The 27,105-nt window shown below is 41.7% G+C and overlaps 1 protein-coding gene across 1 annotated transcript in view; it reads left to right on the forward strand.

The window, feature by feature from the left end:
• The window catches only part of LOC141488890 (S-adenosyl-L-methionine-dependent tRNA 4-demethylwyosine synthase TYW1-like), a 232,276-nt gene that overhangs the window by 31,551 nt on the left and 173,620 nt on the right, over window positions 1-27,105 (forward strand). The window contains exon 8 of the mRNA XM_074189324.1: window positions 12,801-12,909. Coding sequence (XP_074045425.1) covers window positions 12,801-12,909 — 109 coding nt within the window. The remainder of the gene's footprint in view (window positions 1-12,800; window positions 12,910-27,105) is intronic.

The following is a 27,105-nucleotide window of genomic DNA, read 5'->3' on the forward strand; positions in this document are numbered from 1 at the left end:
CAGGCTTCTTGGGGATTCCTTGGAAGGATGATTGTTCCTTGCACCATCAGTCCTTTAAGTCTTAAATGGTTGTTTGTTTTTAAAATATTATTGTTTTTGCTAGTTCTGCTCCCTTTGTTCTGCCTCAGTTCCTGCACATCTTCCCAGGTTTCATCCCTTTCATCCCTTCTTTTGGCACAGGAGTTCTCCAGCACAGTCACATACTATCATTTGCTCAGCCATTCCTTAGTTGATGAACACTCTCAGTTTCCAGTTATTTGCCTGCTACACTTTGGTACATTTTAAGTATATTTCTTTGAGGGTTAGGCTTAGACATGGGTTACCAGGTCATAGGCTGTGGCCACTCTAGGGCCTTTTGGGACTTTGCTCCAAATTTCTTTCCAGAATGACCCCCCCACCCCAAACTAAGAATCAGACTTGGAATGCCCATCTTCCTCCCCTCAGGCCAACCCTCTGCCTGCTTTGTGGAAAAATGAGGAAAGGTAATTCCAGGGCAATAGACAGCACCTGTCTTCTCTAAGATATTTTGAGTATCAAGAAGATTTAGAGCCTAGAACAAAGGGAGTGATTGTCTCATTGGATTCAGCACTGGAATCACCCCACCTGGAGTATTATGTACAGTTTAGGCTAGCTTATTAATTTTTTTTCCCAGAAAATTAAATTTAATTTCTTCAATTAACTGGCATTTATTTTCTCTCCCTCCTGTTTTGGAAAAAAAAAGAAAAATAAAATCCTTGTAACAAATCTGCACAATCAAATAAAACAAATTCCCTGACATTGAAAGAGCAAATGCAGAGGGCGATAATTTCAGGGGCTGAAAAGTCTCCAGACTATCTCAGGATTGGTCAGAGGACCTGGAAGAGACTTAGGGAGGCCCAACAGGTCTTTTCATAGAATGGGGCTGCAAGGAAGAGGAAAATAGAGTTTTTATTCTGTGTGGTTTCAGAAGGCAGAATGAGATTCGGATTTCAGATATTTATCAGAGTACTGTGGTAGGAACTGGACCTGGGACAAATGTTAACAGGGAGGCAGATTCTAGCTCAGTCTCATCCTTGGAGCTGGCCAGCAGTAGGTTGGCCTACCTTGGGAGGTAGTGAGGTTACAGTTTCCAGAAGGGCCTGAAGGAAGCCCACGACTTTTTAAAAAAATTTTTTTTTGATCATGGAAGAATAGTGAAGCCTTGGGAATCTCTTAGAATGTTTGTAAATGTCTAAAAAAACCCCCAAACCCACATAGGAGTATTAAAGAAACCAATTAGGTTGAAATACAATTATCAAAATGAAAAAATAAACCAGTGAATCCATGGGTTAGAGGTCACTTCTATGCCAAGGTTTTCTTGGGTTGATTACCTCCAAAATCTCCTTCACCATTGGTGGACCTATGAAAGATGACCAAGAAGGATGGATGCCACAGCAAGGCTTAGCAAGGCTTGGGGTAGCTTTTCTTTTTTCTTTTTTTTTTTTTAAGGTTTTTGCAAGACAAACGGGGTTAAGTGGCTTGCCCAAGGCCACACAGCTAGGTCATTATTAAGTGTCTGAGACCGGATTTGAACCCAGGTACTCCTGACTCCAAGGCCGGTGCTTTATCCACTATGCCACCTAGCTGCCCCTAGGGGTAGCTTTTCAAGAAGTAAACATGGAGACCTGTATTTTCTAATTCTCTGATTCCCCGTAGATAGACTTTTAATTACTTTCTCTTCTGGCTAAGCAAGTGGCAGATTCCCATGTGCACAGCAACAGGCATTCAAACGGTTCACAGGTGGCGGTCAAGAAAACTACTCCCTTTTAAATGATTCCAAGAGGTGCTTGGATGCAAAGCAAAGAATGAACCTCATATTTTAAAGAAATACAAATCAAAAGGAATTGTCCTGGCACCATTTTGGATGTCATCTCAAGTTAGAAACCTTGCAGAGAGATTCTTGCCCCTAGAGTGTTCCTAGGAGACTGTGAGCCCCCACATCTCATACTGAACTGATTCTTCTAATTTAAAAAAAAAATTTACTTGGGGGGGTGTCTGAAGCTGGATTTGAACTCAGGTCCTTCTGACTCCAGGGTCAGAGATGGCCCATTTTCTTAAGAATTTCTAGAAAAATACATTTCACTGCTTTCTTTCTAATGCTTGTGAGTCCTCAAAGTCATAAAGTTTTTTCTTAGATTTATTTTGTCTCATATCAAAATTGTTTTCTGTGGTTTTTGTTAGGGTGATGATGTAGAAGGACTTCTCTCTCCCTGGAGAGAGTGAACCCTACCCCTGCCCTTGCCTAGTCCTTTTGTGGCTTCCCTTTCTGGATGGGGAAGTTAGGAGGAGGCACTTAACCTTTCCTGACAGTTATGGCCAGTCACCTTTCCTTAAAGATCTAATTTTATGGCCATTTAACCGTTCTATGATTCTTTTCTGGATTTTCTCCAGGGCCCCTTTCCCTTGTAAAAGGCAGTTATTTTATGTAAGACTTGGTTTTTCCCAGAAGTGAAAACAGAAACCAGGAGCTTTTATTAGTTCTGATGCTAGGTTGGTGCTTCCTCAGGCTTCCATGATTAATAATGATGAGATTGGAAAGGGGCTTCACCCAGGAGCACACAAAGCCAAGATATGATGACCAAGGGTGAAGCTTCTTTCCTTGATCCTGGGGAGCATCCTTCTGCCAGATTTCCAGGTGCCTATGAGTTTTTTAAACTGTATTTATTTATTTGTTTGTTTGTTTATTCATTCTTTCATATGCGCATGCATTTTTTCAAGTTACAAAATTTCCTTCCACCCTTCCTTCCCACCCCCCCTTCCCTCAGGGGTGAACAGTCAGGTTAGCATTGTATAGTTTTGATAAACATGTTTACAGATTAGTCACTTTTGGTATGAGGAATTAAGATTAAGGGAAAGCAATATATAAGAGATAATTTTTATAAAGTGTTCAAAGATTCTGAAGAGTTTTTTTTGTTTTGTTTTTCTTCCTCTGGATGGGGATAATATTGTCCATTACTGGTCTAATATGGTTATCCTAGCTCTCTGAACTGCTGAGAGGAGCTGCTTCCATCAAGGCTGATCAACTCACAATGTTGTTAATGTGTACAATGTTCTCTTGGTTCTGCTCCCTTCACTATCTGTGAATTTTTAAATTAAAAACAGTTACCTTAAGATCCTCAGCTCTGCAAAGGTTAGATGGACTTGGAGCCTACTTTCCAAATGGGATCACACCACCAGGGTCAAATGCTCTCAGTTGGCATTTGCTCTTTTGTTATCATGTGAGAATGAAGAGCATGTTCTTCTAGTGAAGTGTTGGTTCAAGGGTTTACACACTTCTCCATGTTGACTGAATCTAGGCATTACTTGATGCAGCTCAAGTGGAGTGTGCAATCCTTACGCTGATGCTGTTCTTATGGATTTGGACATCAGGTTTCTGATTTTAATTAGGGTGAAAGATGTGGCAAATGTATGGACTGTGTTTTTAATGATGGCAGTTGGGTGGCGCCATGGCCCATAGAACAATGGAATGAGGAAAACTCATCTAAATTCAAATCCAGCCTTAGACACTTACTAGCTGTATGACCCTGGGCAAGTCACTTCACCCTATTTGCCTCAGTTTTCTTATCTGTAAAATTAGCTGGAGAAGGAAATGACAAATCACTCAGGTATCTCTGCCAGGAAAACCTCGTGATGGAGTCCAAAGAGTCAGACACAACTGAAAATGACAGAGCAACAAATATTTTAAAGAATTGTAATGATCCAGGGATGAATTTGGGACCTTGTGACTTTTCATTAAAATGCTAGTTATGGTTAAAATGTGGGTGATGAATACCTATTATGTATTGAGTCAGATAACTATCTTTTATTATTATTCTAGAGCTCATGGTCATGTGGTTCATTACAGCTTGTTGAAAATTTCCTTTGTGTCTGAAGCTGAAGTATACTCATTTAAAGATGAGGAAACAGGTTCCAAGAGATGACTTGTCCAAGATCATGCTGGTCCCCGGGTTTGGTGGAATCAGGTTTTCTGAGCCCAGCTCCAGTGTACTGTCTGCTACTGCAGTCCCCCTTCTCCTTTAAGGGGCACTGAGCACATGGGTTTGTGAGGCATGGACTTTAGTGGTGGAGAGAAGATCCTCACCACAAGTCCCTGGGCCACTGCACCCTCGTTGGGGGGGGGGGGGAGTCTGAGGATTTTAGTTTTTTATTTTTTCACAGAGAAATGAGAAATATTTCACTTAAAATGTGCTAAAATAGACCGACTTCTGTTCAGTTCTCATCTGTTATCTTCCCAAGATGAGTTGTGTGCCTTGAATTGAAAGCTCTCTCCTTAGTCCAAGGAATGGAAAAGTAAATGTCTGACTCCTTTGGGGGTGGTGTGAGGTAGAGCTAGGGAAGGTCTTTGAACCGGGTCTTCAAGGATCCCAATGCAATGTGGGTGCAGGGATGACTTTGTTCATTCATCCTCTGGCTGCATCAATAACAGAAAACAGGACAGCAGAGTTTGTTCCCCAGAGCTGTTTGTGAGGGTCTTTGAGCTTGTCCTATATATCCCAAAGTCAGGGTTTATTCTCCAACTGGGTATTTGTTAGAAGGATCCCCCCATGGTAGACTTACCTAGACAGAGTTATCTGTGGAAGTGTGGGGCTGATTAGGTCAGGCTTCAGAGAATGATGGGGCCTCGAAGATGGGAAATTTGTGTTCACTCAGTAGAGATGAGACCAGCAACTGATTTCTGTCATGGCCCCTTCCTCCTCCTCCCCTGCCCCCATGCTCGGCCCCAAGGCTTGTTCCTTCTCCTTTCCTTAAGCTCTGGACATGTACACCCTCGCTCCACTCACCCAGCTGCTGGCCTGCTCCATTGGGTCCTCATCAGCCTTCCTGTTGTCCTCCAGCCTTCACAAAGCCAGGCCTGGCTCTGTCCCTTTGCTTAAGAAGCTTTAGTGGACCCCTCGTTGACCTTGGTTTAATAACATACTAACTTCATTATGTAGCATCTAAAACCCTGCTCACTTTGGCTTCTTTTTATCCATCTTTGAGGGTTTTTTTTTAAATTCAGGTTTTTTTTTCTCATGATTGACCATGTGGTCTTGACCATGTGCTGCCTCCTTGTACTCCTGGTCACTCCCTCTGGGTTTTCTTCTCCCTCTTGGGCCCCAGAAGCTGGGATGTTGGGCATCCTCAGCCTCTTGAGTGAAAGTTCATGGGTCAGCTGCCTGGACACTGCTGTGGCTAAACTTGTGGAGGAGTGGGAAGCCCATTCCTCAGGCATCCATGTCCTTTCACCTGGACCCTGAGATCACTCTGCCATGTTTCCCTCTCTCTTCTCCACTACTAATAATTCTCTTTTTCTGTCCTGTGTCTGGGCAGTCATTGGCTGCTCCCCTTGCTGTCTTGGGGCTAGGGGAGATTCAGGTTGAGGTGCCCCACTCTCGGGAAGTGGTCTGTCCCTTCATCCCCTTATGCTCCAGCCCATCTGGACCCTGAGACCCATGCCTAGGAGTTTGTGCTACCTGGTTCTGGTGCCTGGAATGACTTGGGGGTGGGTGGGAAGAGCAAGGCAGACCCTCAAGTATTTATGATGTCTTGATAGTTCATGAGGCTTTTCTGTTTTCTTATCTTGGGGTTTCAGCTGGAGTGAGTTTGTATCTTCCACCTCATTGGTCTTGTGACCATGTTCCTTATGTCATTTTCTTTTTCAAGTTTTACTGATGCCCTTTCCATTTTTATATTGGCATCCCTTCCCACAATGCCCCTTTTCCATGGGAACCTTCTCTTGGTATGAAGAAGGGCACCTGAGCAGCAGAATCCTTCTGCACCTGGAGTCCTCTTGGCATTGCTCCATGCTCTGAAGCTGTTGTGATGGGGCTGCACTGAAGGGCACTATTGTGCACATTTTTCTCCTCCTACTGTGTGTGTAGTTTGCCCCATTCACACAAGTCTCTCCCAAGTTTTTCTGAATTCTTATTATTGTTCTTAGGTACAGTAATATTCTTTTGGTTCCCTCATCAGGGAACCATTGGTTATAGTTCTTTTCTTCTACATAAAATGCTTCTCTCAATATTTTTGTTTCTCTGGGATCTTTTCTTTTTTTACCCCCTTGGACCTATATCTAGTTGTGGTATCACTGGATCAAAAGATATTGTACAGTTTTAGTGGCTTCCCTACTATTCCTCAAAATTGTTTTTCAGAATGGTTGGACGATTATATAGCTTCAACAAATACTGAGTTAATGTGCCTATTTCCCCTCGGGACCCTCCAGCATTTTCATTTTCATCCCTTGTGAATCTTTGCCATTTTAATGGGTATGATGAGAATTCTCAGTGTACCTTTAATTTACATTTTTCTTAGTGCTTTGGAGCATTCTTTCATGAGGTTGTTGATAATTTGCATTTCTTCTTTTGAAAACTGCTTGTTCTTTAGAGCACTGAGGTCTTTGGGAGTGGTTCTTGTTCTCCTATTTTTGTATTGGAGCCCTGAGCAGATCCCTCTCAGGGATTTGCTGCCAGAGTTTTGTTTTTTTTCTCCCCCCCCCACCTAATACTTTAATTGCATTGATTTTGTTCTTTGAAAAGATTTTAAACTGTATTTCAGTTGTAATGTCTGTTTTATCTTTGATGATCATATATTTGGTCAAGAATCCTTTCCCAATCATGGCTCTGGAAGGCATTTCCTTCCATTTCTCTCTTTCTTGGGATATGGTCAAGTTCTCCCTGCAGAAGAATTTCACACATCCCCCCCTTGGACCTTCTGCCTTCTTGGCCATTCCCAGCACTCTGCCTCCTCTCCGTTCTCCTAGCCTTTGCCCAGGTTGTACCTCATGACCCGGGATTCTACCAATGCTGTTGGAAGTCATGGAAATACCAGAATCTCCTAGAATCCAAAAAGAACCACTCTGTGTTGTGGTGACAGCAGGGGATTCAGGACAAACTCTAGCCTTCGAAAGCAGGGGTGGGCATGCTCTCCAACTGAGAGCATCCTGGTCCCTGTTGTGGCATCTCAGAAGGGGCTCTTGGAATCCAGGAGTCCAGGGCCCCGAGAGAGGCTTGAAGCTGTGACCTTCAGGCTGATCCCCTTGGCCTCCTTACCCACCTGCTCAGATTCTTTCAGTTGGCATTTCAGGAATGTATAGGATGTGTGTGTTGAGGGGAGGGAGATGTGGGGGACTTGACTCAGTTCTCTCTAGCCACGTGAACTTTTCTGATCTTCAGCTGGAGCTGGGGTTTGCCATATTGCATTTCCCATTTTTGCCTTGGCAGACCTTCTCTCTGAGAGCTAAAAGAATAGAGCTCTTCTGTCCAAGCAGATGCTCCTTGAGGTCCCTCTCTCCAAATGCTTCAAATGATAGAGTACTGGACCCAAGACAGTTCCCAGAAGATGCACTCTTCCCACCGCTACAAGGGTTTCTCTCTCATTGTTCTGATGGTAACTTTCTCTGGGACTGCCAGCCTATGATGCGTCCTCAGTTGTGGATGAAGCAGCATGTCTGCCAAGGCTGTGTAGCTGTAGAGTTAGAAAGACCTGACCCTAGGGAAGGGGATGGGCAGCTGCTCTTCCTTTGCCCCACTCCTTGCCAAGGGTGGTGGGGGGTGGGGACAATCAGAGCAAACAACATCAGATTTTGTTTTTTTGATGAATTGTTTAGTCTTCCTTATTTATTTCCTCTCCTCTTCTATTTTTTTTTATTTTTTACTTTAAAAAAGTCTTTGTTGGGGCAGCTAGGTGGCACAGTGGATAGAGCACCAGCCCTGGAGTCAGGAATACCTGAGTTCAAATCCGGCCTCAGACATTTAATAATGACCTAGCTGTGTGGCCTTGGGCAAGCCACTTAACCCCATTGCCTTGCAAAAAAAAAACCCTAAAAAAAAAGTCTTTGTTATAAGGAATGATTCTTTGGAAGGGGGGGAGGGATATAGAGGGAAATCTAGGTGAAAAGGTATCAATAAAAATTAAAAAAAAGAAATAAAAAAGAAAAGAAAGATTACTTGTCAAATCTTGGTTAGACTTCGTAAAGATTATTGACATTTCTGCCATTAAAATGATTGGCATTTGGCTCCCATTTGCTTTGAAGGGAGTGGAGTGATCTCATTCATCGGCCTTGTTTTTTGGTAGAAGAAATTTCCTCCTTATGCTCAGTGTAGGATTGACTGCTCCAGAAGGAACAGAGATCCTTTGCAGCCTGATCTCCACTTAGCCTGTCCCTCAAGTTTCTTTTTTTCTTTCTTTTTTTTAAGTCATGGGAAGCAGTGTTTATATTTCATGAGGAAAATCAATAATTTATCCTTTGAGTTGGCCCAGAAAATATTTCCTGACCCTCCTGTTCACCTTACCATGAAGAATTTGGAAACATTAAAAAAAATCTTCCGGTAGCATTTGTAGAGCTTGCTAGAGTAGTCAGAGGCCAGGGACCTGGGCACAGCCTGTGTTTGACCATGGGGTTCATGTTGCTTTTGTTTTTGTCGGTGACCAAGGTTCTCAAAGGCAAGTAGTGATGCCTCTAGTCAGTTTGCACATGATTTGTAGTGGAAAACATCACCACTGGGAGGATCTACTTCAAAGGCTCTGACTAAGTCACCTCAAGGTGAAGGTTGGCTAATGATATGGCTTCCCCTTCCTGCCTTTGCCTTTTTGCCTTCAAATCTGTAAATGAAAAAAAAATCCTAAAGCATTAAAAAAAAATTAGAATAGCAGATAAATGGAACTGTTTGGTTTCTACCAAACACTTGAACACAGTGGAGGATCTGAGAGCAAGTGATTGATGTTTTGTTTCTAAGTTTCTTCAAATCCATCTGGAAATGCGTGGTTAAAAACTGTATTAACAGCAGCAAAATTCTTCATTAACTTTGCATTTTGACTATATTTAGTAATTTGAAGCATCAGCTTTTGTTGCAAATAGGATTTCATAGTGTGAGGCTACTCTACTCATTTCACAACTCTGACTCTCCACTCTCATATAAATTTTCTCTTACTTAGCTTTCCTGAGGGAGTCACTTGAAAAAATCATGAGAAAGATGGGCAGGAAATGAACTTTGAATTTCATTGTTTCTTTTCTCTGTCAGTATGAACTGGTATAGCTTTTATAGGTCAATGGAATGCAGGGTATTCCTTTCTGGATTCAGTCTTGTATTTGAACCTCTGAGCTTTTGATAATTTTAATTTACTTATTTATTTGTTTTTTTTTTTTTGGGAAAATTTTTTTTCCCCCTCAATGGCATCTTCTCTCCCTGTCTCTTCCCAGAATGTCATCCCTTAAAGCAAAGATGCAGGATAATGGGAGGAAAAGCCAAGAAAACTAGCTACACATTGGCAAGTCTGATATTAGATGTCAGACTCCCCATCCACAGGGCCCTGCCCCTGCCTCTCTGGGGCCAAGCGTGGGCACTGTGATTCCATGGCCTCCCCATTGGTATTCCTTTGTGGTTCCAGTTATATTATGACCCTGCCCTGATTCATGTGCTTCTCTGAAGTCTTCCTAGGGATCATCTTTTATCCAGAGCAGTACCTTGTGGTGTTCATGAACTGCCTTTTGTTTGCTCATTCCCCAATTGATGGGCATCTGCCTCGAGGCTGCAGATAATTTGGTACCTGTGAAACTATCACTTGCATCACATTTCCATCACTGTACAGGCCCATTATGTGCTTTACTGTCGTCCCCCACTCCCCCCCCCCCTCTTCTTTAGGTGTTCTCTTTCCATAATAGAAGATAAGCTCCTTGAGGACAGGGACTGTTTCGATTGACTTTTATTTTCTCAGTGCTTAGTATAGTGAATGGCACAAATGTGTAATACATACTTTTCCATTCATTCATTCCTTTGTTCATTCATTCATCTATTTATCTAGAAGGTCAACACCTTATTTTACATTTTAGGAAACTGAAGCCCTGAGGTTGCAGGATTCCCCCAGGGTCAGTTAGTCAATAGATGTCAAAGTCAGCTCTCCTTTCCCTGTCCTGTTTGCAGTGATATCATTGGGGTACAGAGCGTGGACCTTTGAGTCATTTTCTTAGTATAATTCTACCTGGCTTCCCAGAATGGTTGATCCAGCTCACAGGAGGACAGGAGGGTCTCACACCCTGTCTCTCTACCACCCTCCAGCCTGACTCTTCCCATCTGGAGGCTGGATGACCCAGCCTGATGATCTTCCGCAGGAGGCATCCTTTTATTCCTCATTCTCTAGGATGGTTCCAGGATCAAATGAGAGATGGTGGGTTGAAAGCATCCCTCCAGCACTACCACTATCCCATGATACCTTTTACAGGAAAGCAGATTATCAGTTCTTTGAAAGTGTGCCTGTTACCCTTGAGGATAAGCCTTCCTGCCTTTGGGCTCAAGATTCTTCAGTGGCATTTTAAAGAGTCAGGATGAAGATTTAGTTGAATTCTTACATGGCTTTTCAGAAGATGAGAACTTTTCCTTTAGACAGCTGAACCCTGGGGCCTGGAGTCAGGAAGACCCGAAATCAAATTTGGCCTCAGACTAATAGATTAACTTCTGCCTCAGTTTCCTCATCTGTAAAAAGGAGACAATAATTGCCTCTATATCCTTCTCTCCATTGTTGTGAAGATAAAGCAAGCTATTTGTAAAGCACTTTGGAAACTTTAAAGTGGGATATAAATTTCAGCTCTAAGGAACTATTTAGACTCTTTTTTTTCCTTTGATTTTTGTAAGGCAATGGGGTTAAGTGACTTGCCCAAGGTCTCACAGCCAAGCAATTATTAAGTGTCTGAGGCTGGATTTGAACTTTTGTCCTCCTGACTCCAGGGCCGGTACTCTATCTACTCTGTCCCCTGGCTGTCTCTCTAATGGACTGTTAATGACAAATGTTACTTAGTCTTACTGATGATCTTATCAGCAGGTGGCTATTAAACCCCCCTGATGTGCAGGATGCTTGTCTCTTGGCTGGAGGTCCATGAGTGTAGAACTTGCCACAGGGAAGCTCACAGTTTACAAACAGGGGCAGGACATGCAGACAAGCTAATTGGAGGAGTATGATGGGAGGAGGGCAAAGGTGTGGGTATTCCTTTCTTCTGTGTAGAGATTGGATCAGGTGCCACCCTGAGGCGGCTCTCTGAATGAAGTGGCAAAATCCTGCTGCCTCATCTCCCTGTTCTGGGCCACAGTTTCCTCAATCTGTAAAATGAGGGGCTTAGGCTCCAAATCCAGTGAGAAATCCCTGAAGAATGCAGCAATATTTGAGGAAGAGATGACCTCTTACTCAGGTGTAAGGATAAAGGGGTCTACATGGAGCTGGTCCCTGAGTGGGACCTTGAAGAGAAAAGGATTTCATCCAAAAGAGAAGTAGGAGGGCTATGTTTCAGGCCTGTGAGTGAGAGAGTGGCCTAGGGTGGGAAGAGGAGGAGAAGCAACCTGGGGGATGCATGGAATGAGGGGGAGCAATATCAGCATCTACCTCACAGGCTTGTGAGGACCACAACCCTTTCCTTCCCTCCCTCCAGAGACTTCTTATATGCATTCTCTTTCCTCTTCTTAACATAACTGGCCATTGAACCCAGATGGCTCACCTTCCTGATGTCAAGGTCTTCTTCAAGAAGGAAGGGCAAACAGCATAGCAGCAGCAACAATAACATCTCTCTTACTGTCCATGGTACCTCCATCCTCTCAGTCACCCAGGTTCACCCCCTGGGTGTCATCCTCTACTCTTCACTCTCACCTGCCCTTCCCCAACACCCCAGATCCAATCATTTGTTAAGTCTTGTTGCCTCTGCCTTGTATAAGTGTCTTCTCTTCTCTGACCCAATCCCTACCCTGGACTGTTCTGCCTCCCAATCTCTTGCTGCTTCAAGGCATCCTTCACTCAGGTGTCAAACTGAATTTCCTAAAGGCTGGCTCTGACCCCATCATTCCTTCACCCCATTCAGTAAATGCAGTGGCTCCCTACAACCTCCAGGATCTGTTTAGCTTTTAAAGCCCTTCATAATCTGTTCCCCTTCCAGTCTTTTCCCCCTTTCACTGCCCCATCCCCTTCCTCTTGGATCCAGGGATATTGCCTCCAGCAAACCGCACTATTTTTTGACTTTGGGGCACTTTCGTTGGCTCTCTTCCCCAGACCTGGAACCTGCCTTCTGCCTCCTTCATCTCCCCATCCTGGCTTCCTTCAGGCCAACCTAACTTCCCCTATCTTCAAGAAACTTTTCCCAGGCTTCCCTAAAATCCGAGTGCCTGCCCTCTGCTGCCTGTCTTGAATTGCTCCTCTTGGTAGCTTGTTTGCATGTAGACACTTGCACCTTATCTCTCCTTGCACCGTGGGCTCTCATTATGCCCTCTGCCGAGGGCAGCTACAATTCTCCCTTTATTGTAATGCTGCAGCTTTACATAGTGCCTGGATCATGGAAGGTGATTAATAAATGTTTGTTGAGTCTCTAATCAAAGTTGTCCCACAAAGTTAAAGAAAGCTCAGATCTAGAAGGAGTGAAAACCCCTTCTCCCACCTCCAGCCATAGAGATGACATTAATTTGATTATGAGATTAGGATAAGGAGAATGAAGACCGAGGGAGAGGATAAAGGAAGGAGATCTTTTAAAATTGGACCAAGGGTAGAGAAAAAAGCTGCGTGAAGGAGGTTGGGCTTTGACTGTTGACAGGCATTTAGACCCAGGAGATAGGCAATATTGGAAATGTTAAGCCCTGAGCATAGTGACTGGGAGAGAGATGGAGAGGTGGTGGAGGGGTCAAGGCTCCCAAAACTGGGTTTGGTGGTGCTTGTGATCTGGTATTTTTGGAATGGGGATAAACCCTGGAGAGGACATAGCTCACTTGGGGTCATTGTGATACTGGGGAAAATACTGAATTTTCTTCCTCTTGGTTTTTTTTTTTTACAATTAGGAAGAAAAGGAGCAGCCGAACATGAAACTAGATTTATCCCGGAGTCCAGGAAAGGATGAAAAGCGAGAGATGATCACTCCAGCTCTCCGAGAAGCCCTTTCCAAACAAGGTGAAAATCTTAGTGAACCAATGGTAGATGACATTACTTTTGAAGCTTGCTAACTTAGAGCCTGCCTCCATGAGGGTAGCAGGAAGAGGAAGCAGGGATTTATTTACTCCTGTGTCCTTCCCTCTTGCCCAGGCTTTGGCCCTGGACTGGTTGTGCAGAGAATTCCCTTGGCCTTGTCTGCTCCTCTGTTCTAGGGAGCATGGCTCAGTTTTGGGACCGAAGCCATTCTGGGTTCATCTATGGCTTCTTAAAAGGCGTCTCCTGTTGAAGTCTTGGCTCACTTGTTTCTGGTCATCTCTTTTTTATATTCCTTTCTCATAGATTTCAAGGGTAGGATATTTCAGTTGGAATTTATTTCTAAAGGGTGAATGAATTCAAATGAACCTTGAAGATGATCCACTTAAGAAATGCAGCTCAGCCATTCTCAGGAGAATGTCTTAGAGCAATATATAGGAGCTGGATTTCAGTGTCTTTTGGTTCTTATCCTTTCTTTTGATTTTCTTCAGCTGCTTGAAGGACTTCCTAGATGCCAGACTTGCAACTTTGGAACTTAAGTTCAGTTGTAGTGCCTTCCAAAAACGACCTGTATGCAGGGACAGTCTCTTTAAGAGAAATTTAAATTATTTTTATCAGCTCTGAAATTATCTGAGTTGATATTGCTTTCTGGACTAAATCCTCCTACTCTTCCTCACTTTCCCTTTTTTTTTCTTTTCTCCATTGTGGGCCTCTCTTCTGTTGACTGATTGTATATTTATTCAAAATAGACATATTTGCTTTTTAAGTTGACTCAAATTGAGATTCATAGGAGGCTTGATTGAGCTCAAAAGGACTTAGGAAGTCATTAGATCAATTTTCCTTTTTGAATCCAGTCTCCTTGCTTTATAGTTGGTGGTTCTTTCATGCCCCTAAGGGCAGTTGGGTGGCAAAATGAGAGTGCTGGGCTTAGAATCAGGAAGACTCATCCTCATGAGTTCAAATCCTGCCTCAGACACTCACTAGCCATTTGACCCTAGGCAAGTGACTTTACTCTATTTATCTCACTTTCTTCATCTCTCAAATGAGCTGGAGAAGGAAATGGCAAACTGCTCCAGTATCTCTGCTAAGAAAACCCCAGTGGGGTCATGGAGAGTCAGACATGACTAAAAAAAAAACAAACTGAACAAAGCCACTCCTAATTTTTTCAGAATCTGTGATTTCATCTGTTTCTGGAACGCTTAGTGGGGAAATCCCTCTGCAGGAATTTTTTGCCACATAGTCTTAGAGAACCACCCTGTGGCACCAAGAGATCAAAGGACTTACCTGGGCTCTCTTAAAGCCAGTGTGTGCCTGATGGCTCCAGGCCATCCTGAGACTGGACTGGTCCCCTCCTGCAGGAGTGAAGTCCCATGATGTATTGCTTGTGCCTCAGTAGTTAATGCAGTCCTTGGGAAGGTCCCTGGTTGTAGTGGTGTGGGTGCTTTCTCCTTGGCCCCAGGGCTTCCTGCCTTAGGTGGTCTTCTTGAGTTCTTGGGGCAGAACTCTGCCAAAGTGCCTGATCTTCTGGTTATTGCCTCTGTCTCTGGCCAGGCTTCTCCTTGGATGGCAGACATGCAGTCAGTCTATCCCTTTTGTTTTCCTCATGTGGGGAGCTGAACAAAAGAGAATCTCAACAATACATATTGGGAAACTAGATTCATGTGCATGTTGTTTCCCCTGTTAAAATGTAAGCTTCTTGAGGACAGGACTGTCCTGTTTGTCTTTTATATCCCCAGGGCTTAGCAAGTAGTAGCTTCCTTTTGGATTGGTGTGAGGTGGCTGGGAGCTGTGTTCCTCTGGTGGCTCAGGGGGACATGGACTGGACTGAAGGCTTTTTAGATCTGGATAAGCGCATACTTACTGGGCACCCACTGGAGAAGATGCTGTGGTTGATTCATCCTCAGGCTCTTAAACTAAACTGGTTTAACCTTCTTTCCTTTTCACTGGGATCCCTTAGGGCACAATTTGGCATATCCAGAGCCCCAGAAGTTAGTTAACCTTGCAATTCTCAGGGATGCTGGGCCTTTGGCTGACTTTCACCCATTGCCCTTTTGACACCATACTAATCATTTATATCCTCCAGGAAAACCAAAATCAATTATGGCCAAGTAGGGAAACTCAGTATAGGTTCCATCAGTGTTAGTGCTGGTGAGATTGCGGCAATTCAGATGTGACCTGAAGCTGCCTAGGTTTCCCTGGGCTTTGGGCTTAATTCTAGTTTCTGAGCTGTATCTACATTTGGCCTAGACTATGGATTCAGGGCTAGACCCTTGGTATTTCTGGTGAAAAACCCAAAGCAGAAGTGTAGGACTGATCATTTTGAGGTGGGGAGCTGGGGACTGTTCAGAGCTATTTCCCATGGAGGCATGTGGGAAAGCCATGTTGAGGGAGAGAAAGGAAAAGGATGGCCATAATAAAGAAAAAAACAGACAAAAGAAGGGCGAGACCTCCCAAGGACAAGAGCTATGAATGTCTAACTCCCTGGACTAGCTCTGCTGGCCATCCCAGGGTTCTGCATTGGGTGGGTACTTGATGCAGCTTTCTTTAGTGAGCAGATGAGTGAATAGATCCCATAAGTGGACACATTCACAGGATGGCCAGAGCTGCTTATCCTGAATTGACTTTTTTAATCATTTAAGAGTACCCAGAGAACATGATTCACATGGTCTGATAAGGAAGGAATCGTTCATAACTATGACCATGTAAATGGAAAGAATGACCACAGAACAATTAAAATTGAATGTTGTGAAATGACAAAGAATGAGGCTGACCCCAAAGGTGAGAGAGCCAGGAGAAGACCGTCTGAGCCTCTCCTTAGCAGAGCTTAGAGGTCCAGACAATCAATGTCTGGATTGGTTTTGTTGATTTTTTTTCTTTTTTTCTTTAAAAATATTATATGGGAGTCTCTCTGGGAGAGAGATTCTGGGCCGAATTCTGGTGATGGAAAAATATAGATATCAAGAAGTATTTACTAAAAAGAATGCACAGTCAGAATACTTGTCTTCTTAGTTTAGCATCATTCTTTCTGTCACTATTGAAATAATCTTTTTTTTTTTATTGTTAGGTTTTTGCAAGGCAAATGGGGTTAAGTGGCTTGCCCAAAGCCACACAGCTAGGTCATTATTAAGTGTCTGAGACCGGATTTGAACCCAGGTACTCCTGACTCCAGGGCCAGTGCTTTATCCACTGCGCCACCTAGCTGCCCCGAAATAATCTTTCTATAGTTAAGGCCCCAGCCTTTTGGGAAATCTATCACTCTTATTGCCATTTATCTGATTCTGTTACATATAGCTTGTGCCTCTCAGTGATGTCAGATGTCTATAATCCTGGGGACTCAGTGGTTTCCTCTTTGATGCCAAGCCCTTGCTAGAGGTGATGGTGGAATGGTGAAGACATGTAGACAGAAAAGGTTAGAAAGACTGATAGATTCAGGATTAATATCCACCTGCCGAAAGGAGATTTCCACTGAGTCCCCTTGGTTCTTGGTTGACCTGGTACCCTGGGTGAAGCTCTGGATGGCTCTTCCTAAACATCCAAGTACAGGGGTCCAGAGGGATCTTGCCACTCAGACTGGGCCTGTAGCTCTAGACAGGGCTGGTTTTCTGAACTCTAGGGCTTTGCCTGCTGATGAACCAGATCTGAGGAGCTGGGGGGCTGGTTGAGCTGCTCACTACTGTTGATCAGGAAACCCTGGATCTAGACTGAAGGAAGGTGGGCTCTGCTTCTTTTCCTTGAGATGCAGAACCGTGTGTCCTATTGGGGAGTCCTGAGCAGAGCTGGGCTCACCCCCTTGGCTCAGGGACCCTTAGAGAATACAGGTCTCTGGCTTTGGGACCTCAGAACTCACAAGGTGTCATCAGCTTCTCTTGGCATTTTTACTCTTGCCAGTTGGCATTCTGGGCACCAGGGGGCAGGGTATGGGTTCTTTGGATTCTGTCTTATTTGGGCTGAGTAGTTTGCACAGTGGCAGTCAGTGAGGGAGACTGAGAAATGAGAGAAAGCAAGAACTCTAGTGGATGCTGGCATGTGTTCTCCTCTTTCTGTTATTTCTGTAGTGTGTGTCCTCAAGGGGCTCAGCAAGTTTTAGGCCATTCATCCTTCCCTTCTTCAAGTAGCCAAGGCTGTAGATCTAAGGACTGCCCTTCCCTCTGATAGACAGATGGGTGAAATGAAACTGTGGGGCTTGAGTCTCATTGCTGCCTCCAAGTACCTGGGCACTTAAGGTGGGCTGATTAAATTCTGGGGACACAAAGGAAGGAGAAAGACCCCCTGGTCCTTGCCCTCAAGGAATCCACATTCTAATGAGGAGACAAAATGGAAACAACTCTGTGCTACAAGATATATACATAGTAGTCAGAGCAGAAGGTCTGAGTGGTGGCGTTGGAGGACCAGGCAAGGAGATGTTCCTGCCAAAGGTGAGATTTCCACTGAGTCCTTGGTTTTCGGTTGAGTCCCTTAGGAAGGAAATGAGGAAAGGAATACGCATTTAAAGAGTGCCTGCTAGGGGTGGCTAGGTGGCATAGTGGATAAAGCACCGGCTTTGGAGTCAGGAGTACCTGGGTTCAAATCTGGTCTCAGACACTTAATGATTACCTAGCTTTATGGCCTTGGTCAAACTACTTAACCCTGTTTGCCTTACAAAAAAAAAAAAACTAAAAAAAAGAAAAGTACCTGCTAAGGATGTAGCGGCTCTCACCAGCCCTGGAGTCTCCCTGGCAGCCAAGACAAGAGTCCAATTCTGCTGGTTATTAGCTGGGCCTTCTCTCTCCAATCTGGATGGAGCTGCTTGTGTTTAGTTGCTCTATATTCCTGAGCCTCTCAAGAGCGGGTAGCCCATCCATCATGACAGGAAAGCCAATATGGCAGGCATGCCTCGTGTGGCAGCAAATGGGAAGAAACAGAGCCCCGAATAGAAAAGTAAAGAAAATGTGGGTTTTATCTATCTGATTCTGTGTGCCATTGAGGATCCTGGGCTGGTAATTAAAAAACAAATAATTTGTAAGATTTCTTTCTTTTCTTTTCTTTTCTTTTTTTTTTTTAGGTTTTTTTGCAAGGCCAATGGGGTTAAGTGGCTTGTCCAAAGCCACACAGCTAGGTAATTATTAAATGTCTGAGACCGGATTTGAACCCAGGTACTCCTGACTCCAGGACCTGTGCTCTATCCACTGCGCCACCTAGCCGCCCCATAAGATTGCTTTCAAGATGGAGAAATGAGGTTCTTAAGTTTGCCTAAACTGCCCAGAAACATTTGTTGGGCAGGTCTTGTTTCATTATGGGTAGTTTTTGCAGGCTGGAATGTGTTCTAGGGGTGTGTGTCTAAGAGCTGTCATTTGTTGGCAGGTCTGATTTCCCCCCTTTGTTCAGCCTGGGCCGATGGGCAGTTGATTCGAGATAGTGGACATCTATTTGTTTGATTCATGACCTGATTATTGGTGTCTGCAGTGAAAGTAGCAGTCTCTGGGGATGGGGGAATGAATGTGTATGTGCTAAGGACTTGCTGCCTTGGTAGTTCAGACCACACTTGGAAGTATCTCAGTGGTCATTGGAGAGTGAAGTGGAAAGGAGAGGGCTAGAGGAAACTGATCTGGACACTAATCTTGTGTGACTTGCGTTTGGAATGGGCAGACTTAATTTTCTCTGTGCCTCAAGTAATTTAAAAGGGACAAGATATCATTGCCTCACATTGCTCATGTCTGACATGGACTCACTTTGGCTGGCCTTGGTGGGTGCTAATAAGACAGCTGCTCTTGGTAGGCCCCTATTGTTTACATTCAGGAGAGAGAAGGAGCAGAGCTCAGAATTTAAACTTGCTGAAAAGAAGGAACCATCTTTCTTACTCACATAGATTCATTTCCTTGTGCTTTTTCTGAAGATTCCATCCTTGGAAACAGCCAACCTCCTCAACCAAGCAAAAGGAAGGGGGTGATGCTTTGGTGATAGAGAAAGCCTCTGCCTTCTGTTGCAGAGGTCAAGCAGGCTGAATAATACCTTTCCAGTTCCTGCCTCATCGGGATATTAGAAGGACGAAAGACACAAGAGATGTTCCTGGTAGATTGGGACTTTCTGCAAGAGGCACAGATGTTCTAGGAACTCCTGTGAATCATTATTATTAGCAGTTGTAATAATGGACAGTTCCAATAACCCCACATTTTTAACTTGCTTAGATGCTTTCATTCAGCAAGTCTAGGCTTAGTACATGATGACTTTGTGGGTGGGTGATTTAGGATACTGCTTTGGAAAATCAGTTTCATAGGGAATTTTCTCTCAATCTTCCTCCCCGATAGCTTTTTGGATATGGAAGGTAGGGTGACTCTGATTTTCATTATTCTTCTAAAGTAAGAAAACATCTTGAGAAAGATTGAAAGGTAAGGCTGAGCTTGTAGAGAATTGGCAATATTAAGCTTTAAGAAATTTTCTAAGGGTCTTAGAGAACACTAAGATAGTAGTAACCCTCCTATGCCCCAACCATGCAGAGGTCACTTTGCCAAGGCCCACCCATCAGTGGTTTTCAGAATATTTCAGTTCCATGCCTCTCAGATACCGTATGTCTAACAGTTGCTAAAAATTTCCCACATGGTAGTAGTTTGGCCTTCAGGCTAAAAATGTATAAATAAGATTGAGATTTGTACCATCAGCAAGCAGCGTTCACACGTCAGCTGGGTTAAGAAGCATGGTAGCAGCTGGGAAGGATGGCTGAGTGTTGGGAGAGGCTGAACATTTTGAGAATTTGCATACAGAGTGCTGTACCTTGAAGCCCAGGGTTTTTCAGTTTTATGGCATTTAAGCCACAGAGATGATAGACAACTCGGTAAAACTTGTCAGAAAATGCTTAGTGACAGTGATGGTGGTGGCGCACTTATTCTTAGTAGACAAGCAGTTAGGGTCATAGACAGACAGGACCCAAGAGGAATGAATACCCAGGGGCCAGGAGCTATAGAGTCCACATCGGAGTGTATGCATCTCATGGTGAATACAAGATAATTCGTTGAGATTTGGGAAGAAGATAGTAGACCTTCTATTTATATATTTTTTAATCTAAAAGAAGAAAGAAATTGAGTATTACTAAAATTTAGCAGATGGAACCTGATACAATTTCTGTGTCAGATGGTCTCATGCTGTGTCATTTGAAGGGAAAAATGGAAGTTGATAGAGGCACCTTCACTTATTTGTTCACTTTCAGCTGTTTTTTTTTTTTTTGCAAGGCAGTGGGGGTTAAAGTGACTTGCCCAAGGCCACACAGCTAGGTAATTATTAAGTATCTGAGGCTGAATTTGAACTCAGGTACTTCTGACTCCAAGGCCAGTGCTCTATCCACTGTGCTACCTAGCTGCCCCCTTTCAGCTCTGTTTTGGTAGAACAATTTACTGCTGGTAGTGAAGAGTTGCAGAGTAAGTTATCTAGCTTTTTTTTTTTTAGATTTTTTTTTGCAAAAGTGGCTTGCCCAAGGCCTCACAGCTAGGTCATTATTAAGTGTCTGAGACTGGATTTGAACCCAGATACTCCTGACCCCAGGGCCAGTGCTTTATCCACTATTCCACCTAGCCACCCAAGTTATCTAGTTTTAACTAAGCTAAACTTCCAAACAATTCCTGCAAAGAAATTTTAGCTTGAGGATAAGACGAATATGGTTAATACAAGTGAGGAAAAAGATGGCGTAGCATGCACAAAGTCCTCATCAGGCGCATTATGAGATGGAAACATTGACGATCTAATCAGATCTGACAAGAAGTCGGCCAAAAAGATTCAGAATTCTCAAGAAAAGAATTTGACTGTTAGGTAGTGATAGTATGAAGCCACAATAAGTAGCACAGCATTTATAAACTAGGCTTTTGTTCATGAAAACCTGTGAAAATATTTGCCTCCCCTTAAAAACACCTGGAAATGGAATTTTTTAACCTATTTAAGTCTTCCAAATGAAGTTTCAGTCAGTATTTTGAACTTGTTTTAAAAAATATAAAAATGCAATACTTTCCAATTATTTTGGAAGAGTGCTTACATCAGGAAAGGGGAAATTTCCTACTGAATTTCAACAAATGTCTGCCTGATGGGTGGATGGCATTGAACAAGCAGGCAGGTGAGTAACAGTGGAGCCAGGAGGCTGGGAGTTCAGATGTGGCCTCAGACACTTACTGGCTGTGTGACCTTCACTTCACCCTGGCTGCCTCAGTTTCCTCATCTGTCAAATGAACTGGAAAAAGATAGCAAACCACTCCCTTTTCTTTGCCAAGAAAACTATATGGAGTCACAGAGATAGGACTGAGAATGACTCAATGTTAACATGGAATAATGAGTCCCATGACTTAGTAATGTGCAGCCAACGATATCCTTCCATCTAAATCTGTGTCTCTTTGTAAAGTCTCCTTTAGCTGTTCAAACTGGTTATCTCCATTAACTCAACTTAAGAATCGAACCTTGGAAATTCTGTATCATAAAGTGTTAAACCAAGATTCTTAAAAATTATGAAGCCTTTTCAATCACAATATCCTTAGAAAAACATATTAATAGTGGCTTTAACAATGAGAACAAAAAAAAGTTTTTTGTATTGTTGTTAGATAAAATACAAATTCTTTTAAAATATGGTTTATCTTATCCTTTTAAAACCTCTATTTTTATGTATATAATGTACATGATTTATTAGTATAGTAGTAAATCATCTTTAGAAAATCTATAAATTATATTAAACATTTAAAAATTATTCAGGTAAAAATAACATTTGATTAATTATGCCACTTTTACTACCATTTCTCCAATTAAGCAAATTAAAAACAAAACAAATTCCTCTATAAAGTCTGAAAAAAACAAGTTTTATATTAGCTGTGTCTGATAATGTAGGTCTTCTCTTTGTTACTTCTCTCTGTCAGTCGATAAATGGAATGTTTCAGCTTCATTCTTTGGGACTTATGGTTAATCAGAAGTAGTTAGATCACAGTTCTAAAGTCTTTCAAAGTTGTTTTTCTCTTCAACATTGTTACCATTGTATAAATTTTTATGGTTTTGCCCATAAAGGTTTCTTGGTTTTCACTGAAATTGTTCATTTCATTGTTCCTTATGGCACAGTAATATTCTGTTATGTTCTTACATCTCATTTTGTTTAGAAAGAAGACAGTTCTTGGGTTTCCAATTTCTGGCTACTATGAATTGCCACTGTAAATATTTTTGTACCTATAGATCCTTTCCTTCTCTCTTTGATCTCATTGGGCATAGGCCTAGTGGTAATATTGCTGACTCATAAGGTATATACAGTTTGGTAACTTTCTGGACATAATTCCATATGCTTCCTAGAATGTCTGAACCAATTCACATCTCTACAACAATGCTGCACTGTGCACCTTGATCTTAGTATATTAGTATTTTTTTTTCTTAAAGCCCCTCTAGCATTTGGCATTTTCTCTTTTGCCAGTTTGATAGATATGAAGTAGAAACTCAAATTTGCTTTAATTTACATTTCTTTAATTATTAGTACTTTGAACATTTTTAAATATTATTCTTGATGGCTTGGCTTTTTTCCTTTGAAAATTTTCTGTTCATAGCCTTTGTCCATTTATCTGTGGTAGTAGTAGAGTACTGTAGTACTGTATAGTACTATAGTACTTGGAAAATAATGTGAATTAGTTTCTTATGAGTCTTGGAAACAAGACCTTTATCAGAGAAACTTGCTTCAGAGATCTCTTCCCCTGCATTTATAAACCTTAACAATCTAAATATGAGATCCTTGACCAGTGACAAATGAATGAACATACAATGGGAGAAACAGAATTGTATCAATATGAAATTCTTGCTATAAATGAAACTAGAAAGGCAAGAGTGACTGGCAGGTTCTCCTTGGAGAGGCAAATAGAAGGCTTGGTTTTATTGTGTGTCTAAAGGCCATAAGGATACTTTCATGGGATGTTTATAGTCCTTTAAAAGATGGGTTCATTGCAACAGGGATTGTATCCTTCTTTGTACTTGAATCTCCTGTGCCTTCCTGGCCTATAGTAGGTACTTAATAAATCCTTATCAGTTGGTTTTGTTTATGATAGGTTTTTTTTATTTTTAGTTTTTTCAAGGCAATGGGGTTAAGTGGCTTGCCCAAGGCCAAACAGCTAGGTGATTATTAAGTGTCTGAGACCGGATTTGAACCCAGGTACTCCTGACTCCAAGGCCGGTGCTTTATCCACTATGCCACCTAGCCGCCCCGCAGTTAGGTAATTATTAAGTGTCTGAGGTGAGATTTGAACTCAGGTCCTCCTGACCCAGGGCCAGTGCTCTATCCACTGCACCACCTAGCCACCCCTATGATAGTTTTTGTAAAAAGACAAACATGAAGATAATTGCAGGCTATGCACCAACACTTTTTGAAGAGAATAAATCTGTAAAGAAATTCTAATGAAGATCTTCAGATTATATCATCATTGACTTTGATTCTTAATGATATCAATGCAAAGTTGGAAATAGATGAGGTTAGTGAGAAATATTTTGGAAAGCCTAGATCAGGAATAAGGAATGAGAAAGGTTAAAAACTCTTAGAGGAGTCTCCAAAGAAGCTTTCTGCCCATTGGCTCAAATGCTTAATTATCTGGGGCTGCAAAACACAAGCACCAAACAGTATCATAAAAAGGATGCTGATTAATCGTAATAGTTAGAAAATGACTTGTTACTGAGGTGGTAGTTGTTCCTGAATCAATCACCTGTTAGGGTGACTTGTGAGGGCAAAGATCAATGCTACAAGAGAGAATAAACTAGAAAAACCATATGTCAGCATCTGGAACAATGCACTCTTGACCTAGCCCCACATTGCATCAACCATCAACATGATGGTTGGAAGAAAGGGTAGTGTATAGAGATTATTATATAATCTCTTGGTTTTCTATAATCTCGTGGTATTATTAATCTCTATATAATAGTTTCATGTTCAGCTTTACTGAAAAGTCAGTTACTGGGGGGCCCAGAGAACCTCAAAGGACCCTGGTCAGTAAACACTTGATTTACATAGAGAGAGATGGTGGCCAAAGGCCAATCAACTGGTTGGTGAAGTCTGAGTTCCAGACATGGATAGAAGAGTCATTGAGAACAAAGAAAGGAGCAGTGGCTTCTAGAGGAGATCTGTGCTTGGGGAGGGGGGTCTACACAATTATGTGGGTGATTATGTATTGATTCACAAGGAACCTTAAAGGGAGGCACATACCAAAGGCTTCAAATGACTCTCAGACATTTTAATTATCAGAAAAAGTGACTAAGAACATCAACAAATCAGTCTAAAGCCTTCTTTTCCATTTGTCTAAAATTCTTATGAGATTCATCTGCACATACATTGAAAGCATCTTCAGTGAGGAGGTTAATAAGAAATAGGCAGGCTTTTACAATCAATCTCCCATAGTGGATCACATCTTTAACATTGCCTTTTGGACTAAATATAATATCCTACTGTGTTGTTTGTTGTGAAAAATAATTGAACTTGGTAGAGCAAAATGTCAGTTTAAAGGTTCTTGCCTGACAAGGCGTCTCCATATATTTATCAAAATAATTCAAGATTCTTTAAAAGAGATAGCAACAAAGATAACAATCTTGTTGAATTCTTCCTCCTCATAAATATAAGGGAGGCATTTGCTTACCAAAGTTGTCCACCATAGGGGTGGAGATCACCTTAGAATCTGAGCTGCAGAAGGATTCTCTTTGGATAGTGAGAGCCCCTAGATGGTTGTGTTTGTGGGTCACATTATGCTGGTTTCATCAAGCTCTGGAACATCATTAGAGATAGGTAACCACTGAAGACTTTGGTTTATCATTCATATACAAAAAACCAAGTTGATGTAGAATGTCTGTTTCTTTTGGAACTGAAGTCACTAAATTGTATATACTTTTTGACCAACGTTATCACTGCTTAGATCTATATCTCTCTGAGGTCAAAGAAAGAGGAAAAGGACCCATTAGGTACCAAAACTTTTTTAGCAGCAATTTCTGTAACATTAAAGAACTGGAAACTTAGGTGATGCTCATTAATTGGGAAATGGCTGAACAAATCATAGAATATGAAGGTAATGATATTGTCCCATCAGAACTCATGAAAAGAATGGTTTTAGAGAGACCTAGGAAAATTTGTATGAACTGCTGCAGAATTAAATGAACAGAACTAGGAGAGCAGTTCACATAGTACTAACAAAATTTTGAAGACAAACAATTTTGAAAGTGTTAACAGTGATGAGTCAACTGTTCTAGAGGACTAACGATGAAGAATGGTACCTTCTTCCTGATAGAGATGTGATTAGACTTTAATATACAGAATGAGACACATATTTTTGGACATAACCAAATTGGGTTATTTGTTTTGCTTGACTTTCCATATTTGTTATGTTTCTTCCCTCTTCTACCCTCTCTTCCCATCCCTCTGGGGAAGGAGGGAGAAAAAATAATTAGAAAATAAAAAAGTAAGAGAATTTCTATTGCTTAGATTATGGAAATGACCTATTGAGCTAATCCATCATTGTATCAATGTTTGTATATGTATAATATATATATATATACATATTATAACATATTTATATATATATATATATATATATATATAATTTATATCTGGAATAGATAATACATTGGCCCCAGATTTAAAATGACAATGGGTTGAGTTGACTTCTTCAAATGTCCCAGTGTGTTGTATAGCTACAATTGTTTTTTTTTTTTTTTTTTTTTTAGATTTTTTGCAAGGCAAATAGGGTTAAGTGGCTTGCCCAGGGTCACACAGCTAGGCAATTATCTGAGGCTGAATTTGAACTCAAGTACTCCTGACTCCAGGGCTGGTGCTCTATCCACTGTGCCACCTAGCTGCCCCCAAGAGATAGCAAGATTACATAATATGATAAACAAGGTTTTTTTCCCCTGAAGGTAATAGTCCTTGGTCTTTGTTCAAACTCTACAGTTATTTCTCTGGATACAAATGGTATTCTCCATTGCAGACAGCCCCAAATTGTCCCTGATTGTTGCCATGATGGAATGAGCAAGTCCATCAAGGTTGATCATCACCCCCATGTTGCTGTTAGGGTGTACAGTGTTTTTTTGGCTCTGCTCATCTCACTCAGCATCAGTTCATGCAAATCCCTCCAGGCTTCCCTGAATTGCCATCCCTCCTGGTTTCTAATAGAACAATAGTGTTCTATGACATATATACATATACCACAAGTTTGTATAGCTACAATTCTTGAGAATCATAGTCTCTAAGGGGTTTTAAAAATGAAAGTCAGTCAGAGGGCAGTGTAGAGAGGCATAGTAAAGGTGAGCAGGTTATGACCTAGAACAAAATAGGAGCTTTGAAGAAGTAGAGATAAGACTGCCACATGAGAAAGAAAATAGACTGGTCATAGAGAGAGAAGGAGTGGGAATCCCATGTGCTCTACTGGTATGCTCAGTATATCCAGAGAAAGTAAAGATGTTCTTTAGTTTATTGGGTGAACAAGGGAGGACACAAGAGTTGCCCAATTTGAACTAGCCTGGATGAGTTCCTTTCTACATTGTTGGAGAGAATATTAAAATTGATGATCATGAATCCACTTTGAATATTTGAGGGTGAAACTATTGTGGGACTAATAGTAGTACATATACATCATTTTGCTTTATTTTTCAGTATTGAAATAATGCAGCAAATTAAATAGTTGTAATAGTGCAGTACTACTGAGATGCTAATATATGCCCTTATTCACAAAGCAGGTTATTTGTGTTTTTTCTTGAAAGCCTATGGTCTCTTTTTTATGTCCTGGCTGTATGTAAAAGTCATTAAAAATACATTATGAATAAGTGATAATACTAATAAAAATGAATTCCTCAGCAGTAATTCGACATGAATATTAAAAGTAAAAATTCCTAGTCATTTTTATCAGCAACTTCTATTGTTCATTTCAGTACTTATTTGGTGTCTTATGGTTATAATGATTATATCCCAACTTGGCTACAGTGGATTATATGTTACAGGATATAGTTCTGTCTAATTCTCATTCCTGTACTATCACATTATCCTAATCCTCTTTTCCCCTTTTTCTTTGGAATTGATTTAGGCACATAAGCTCATGTGTTTTTATAAGAGAGCCTAGTTATTGAAATTCTGTCTTGGGATTGCCTGCCAAATTGATCGACAGAGTCTATTCATAAATCATTAGCTGCGGTGAGCTCCCTTAGTGTTTGTATTCCTAAGACAACATTTGGAAATGAATA

This window comes from Macrotis lagotis, chromosome 5 (assembly GCF_037893015.1).
Source record: "Macrotis lagotis isolate mMagLag1 chromosome 5, bilby.v1.9.chrom.fasta, whole genome shotgun sequence".
NCBI classification, from domain to species: Eukaryota; Metazoa; Chordata; class Mammalia; order Peramelemorphia; family Peramelidae; genus Macrotis; species Macrotis lagotis.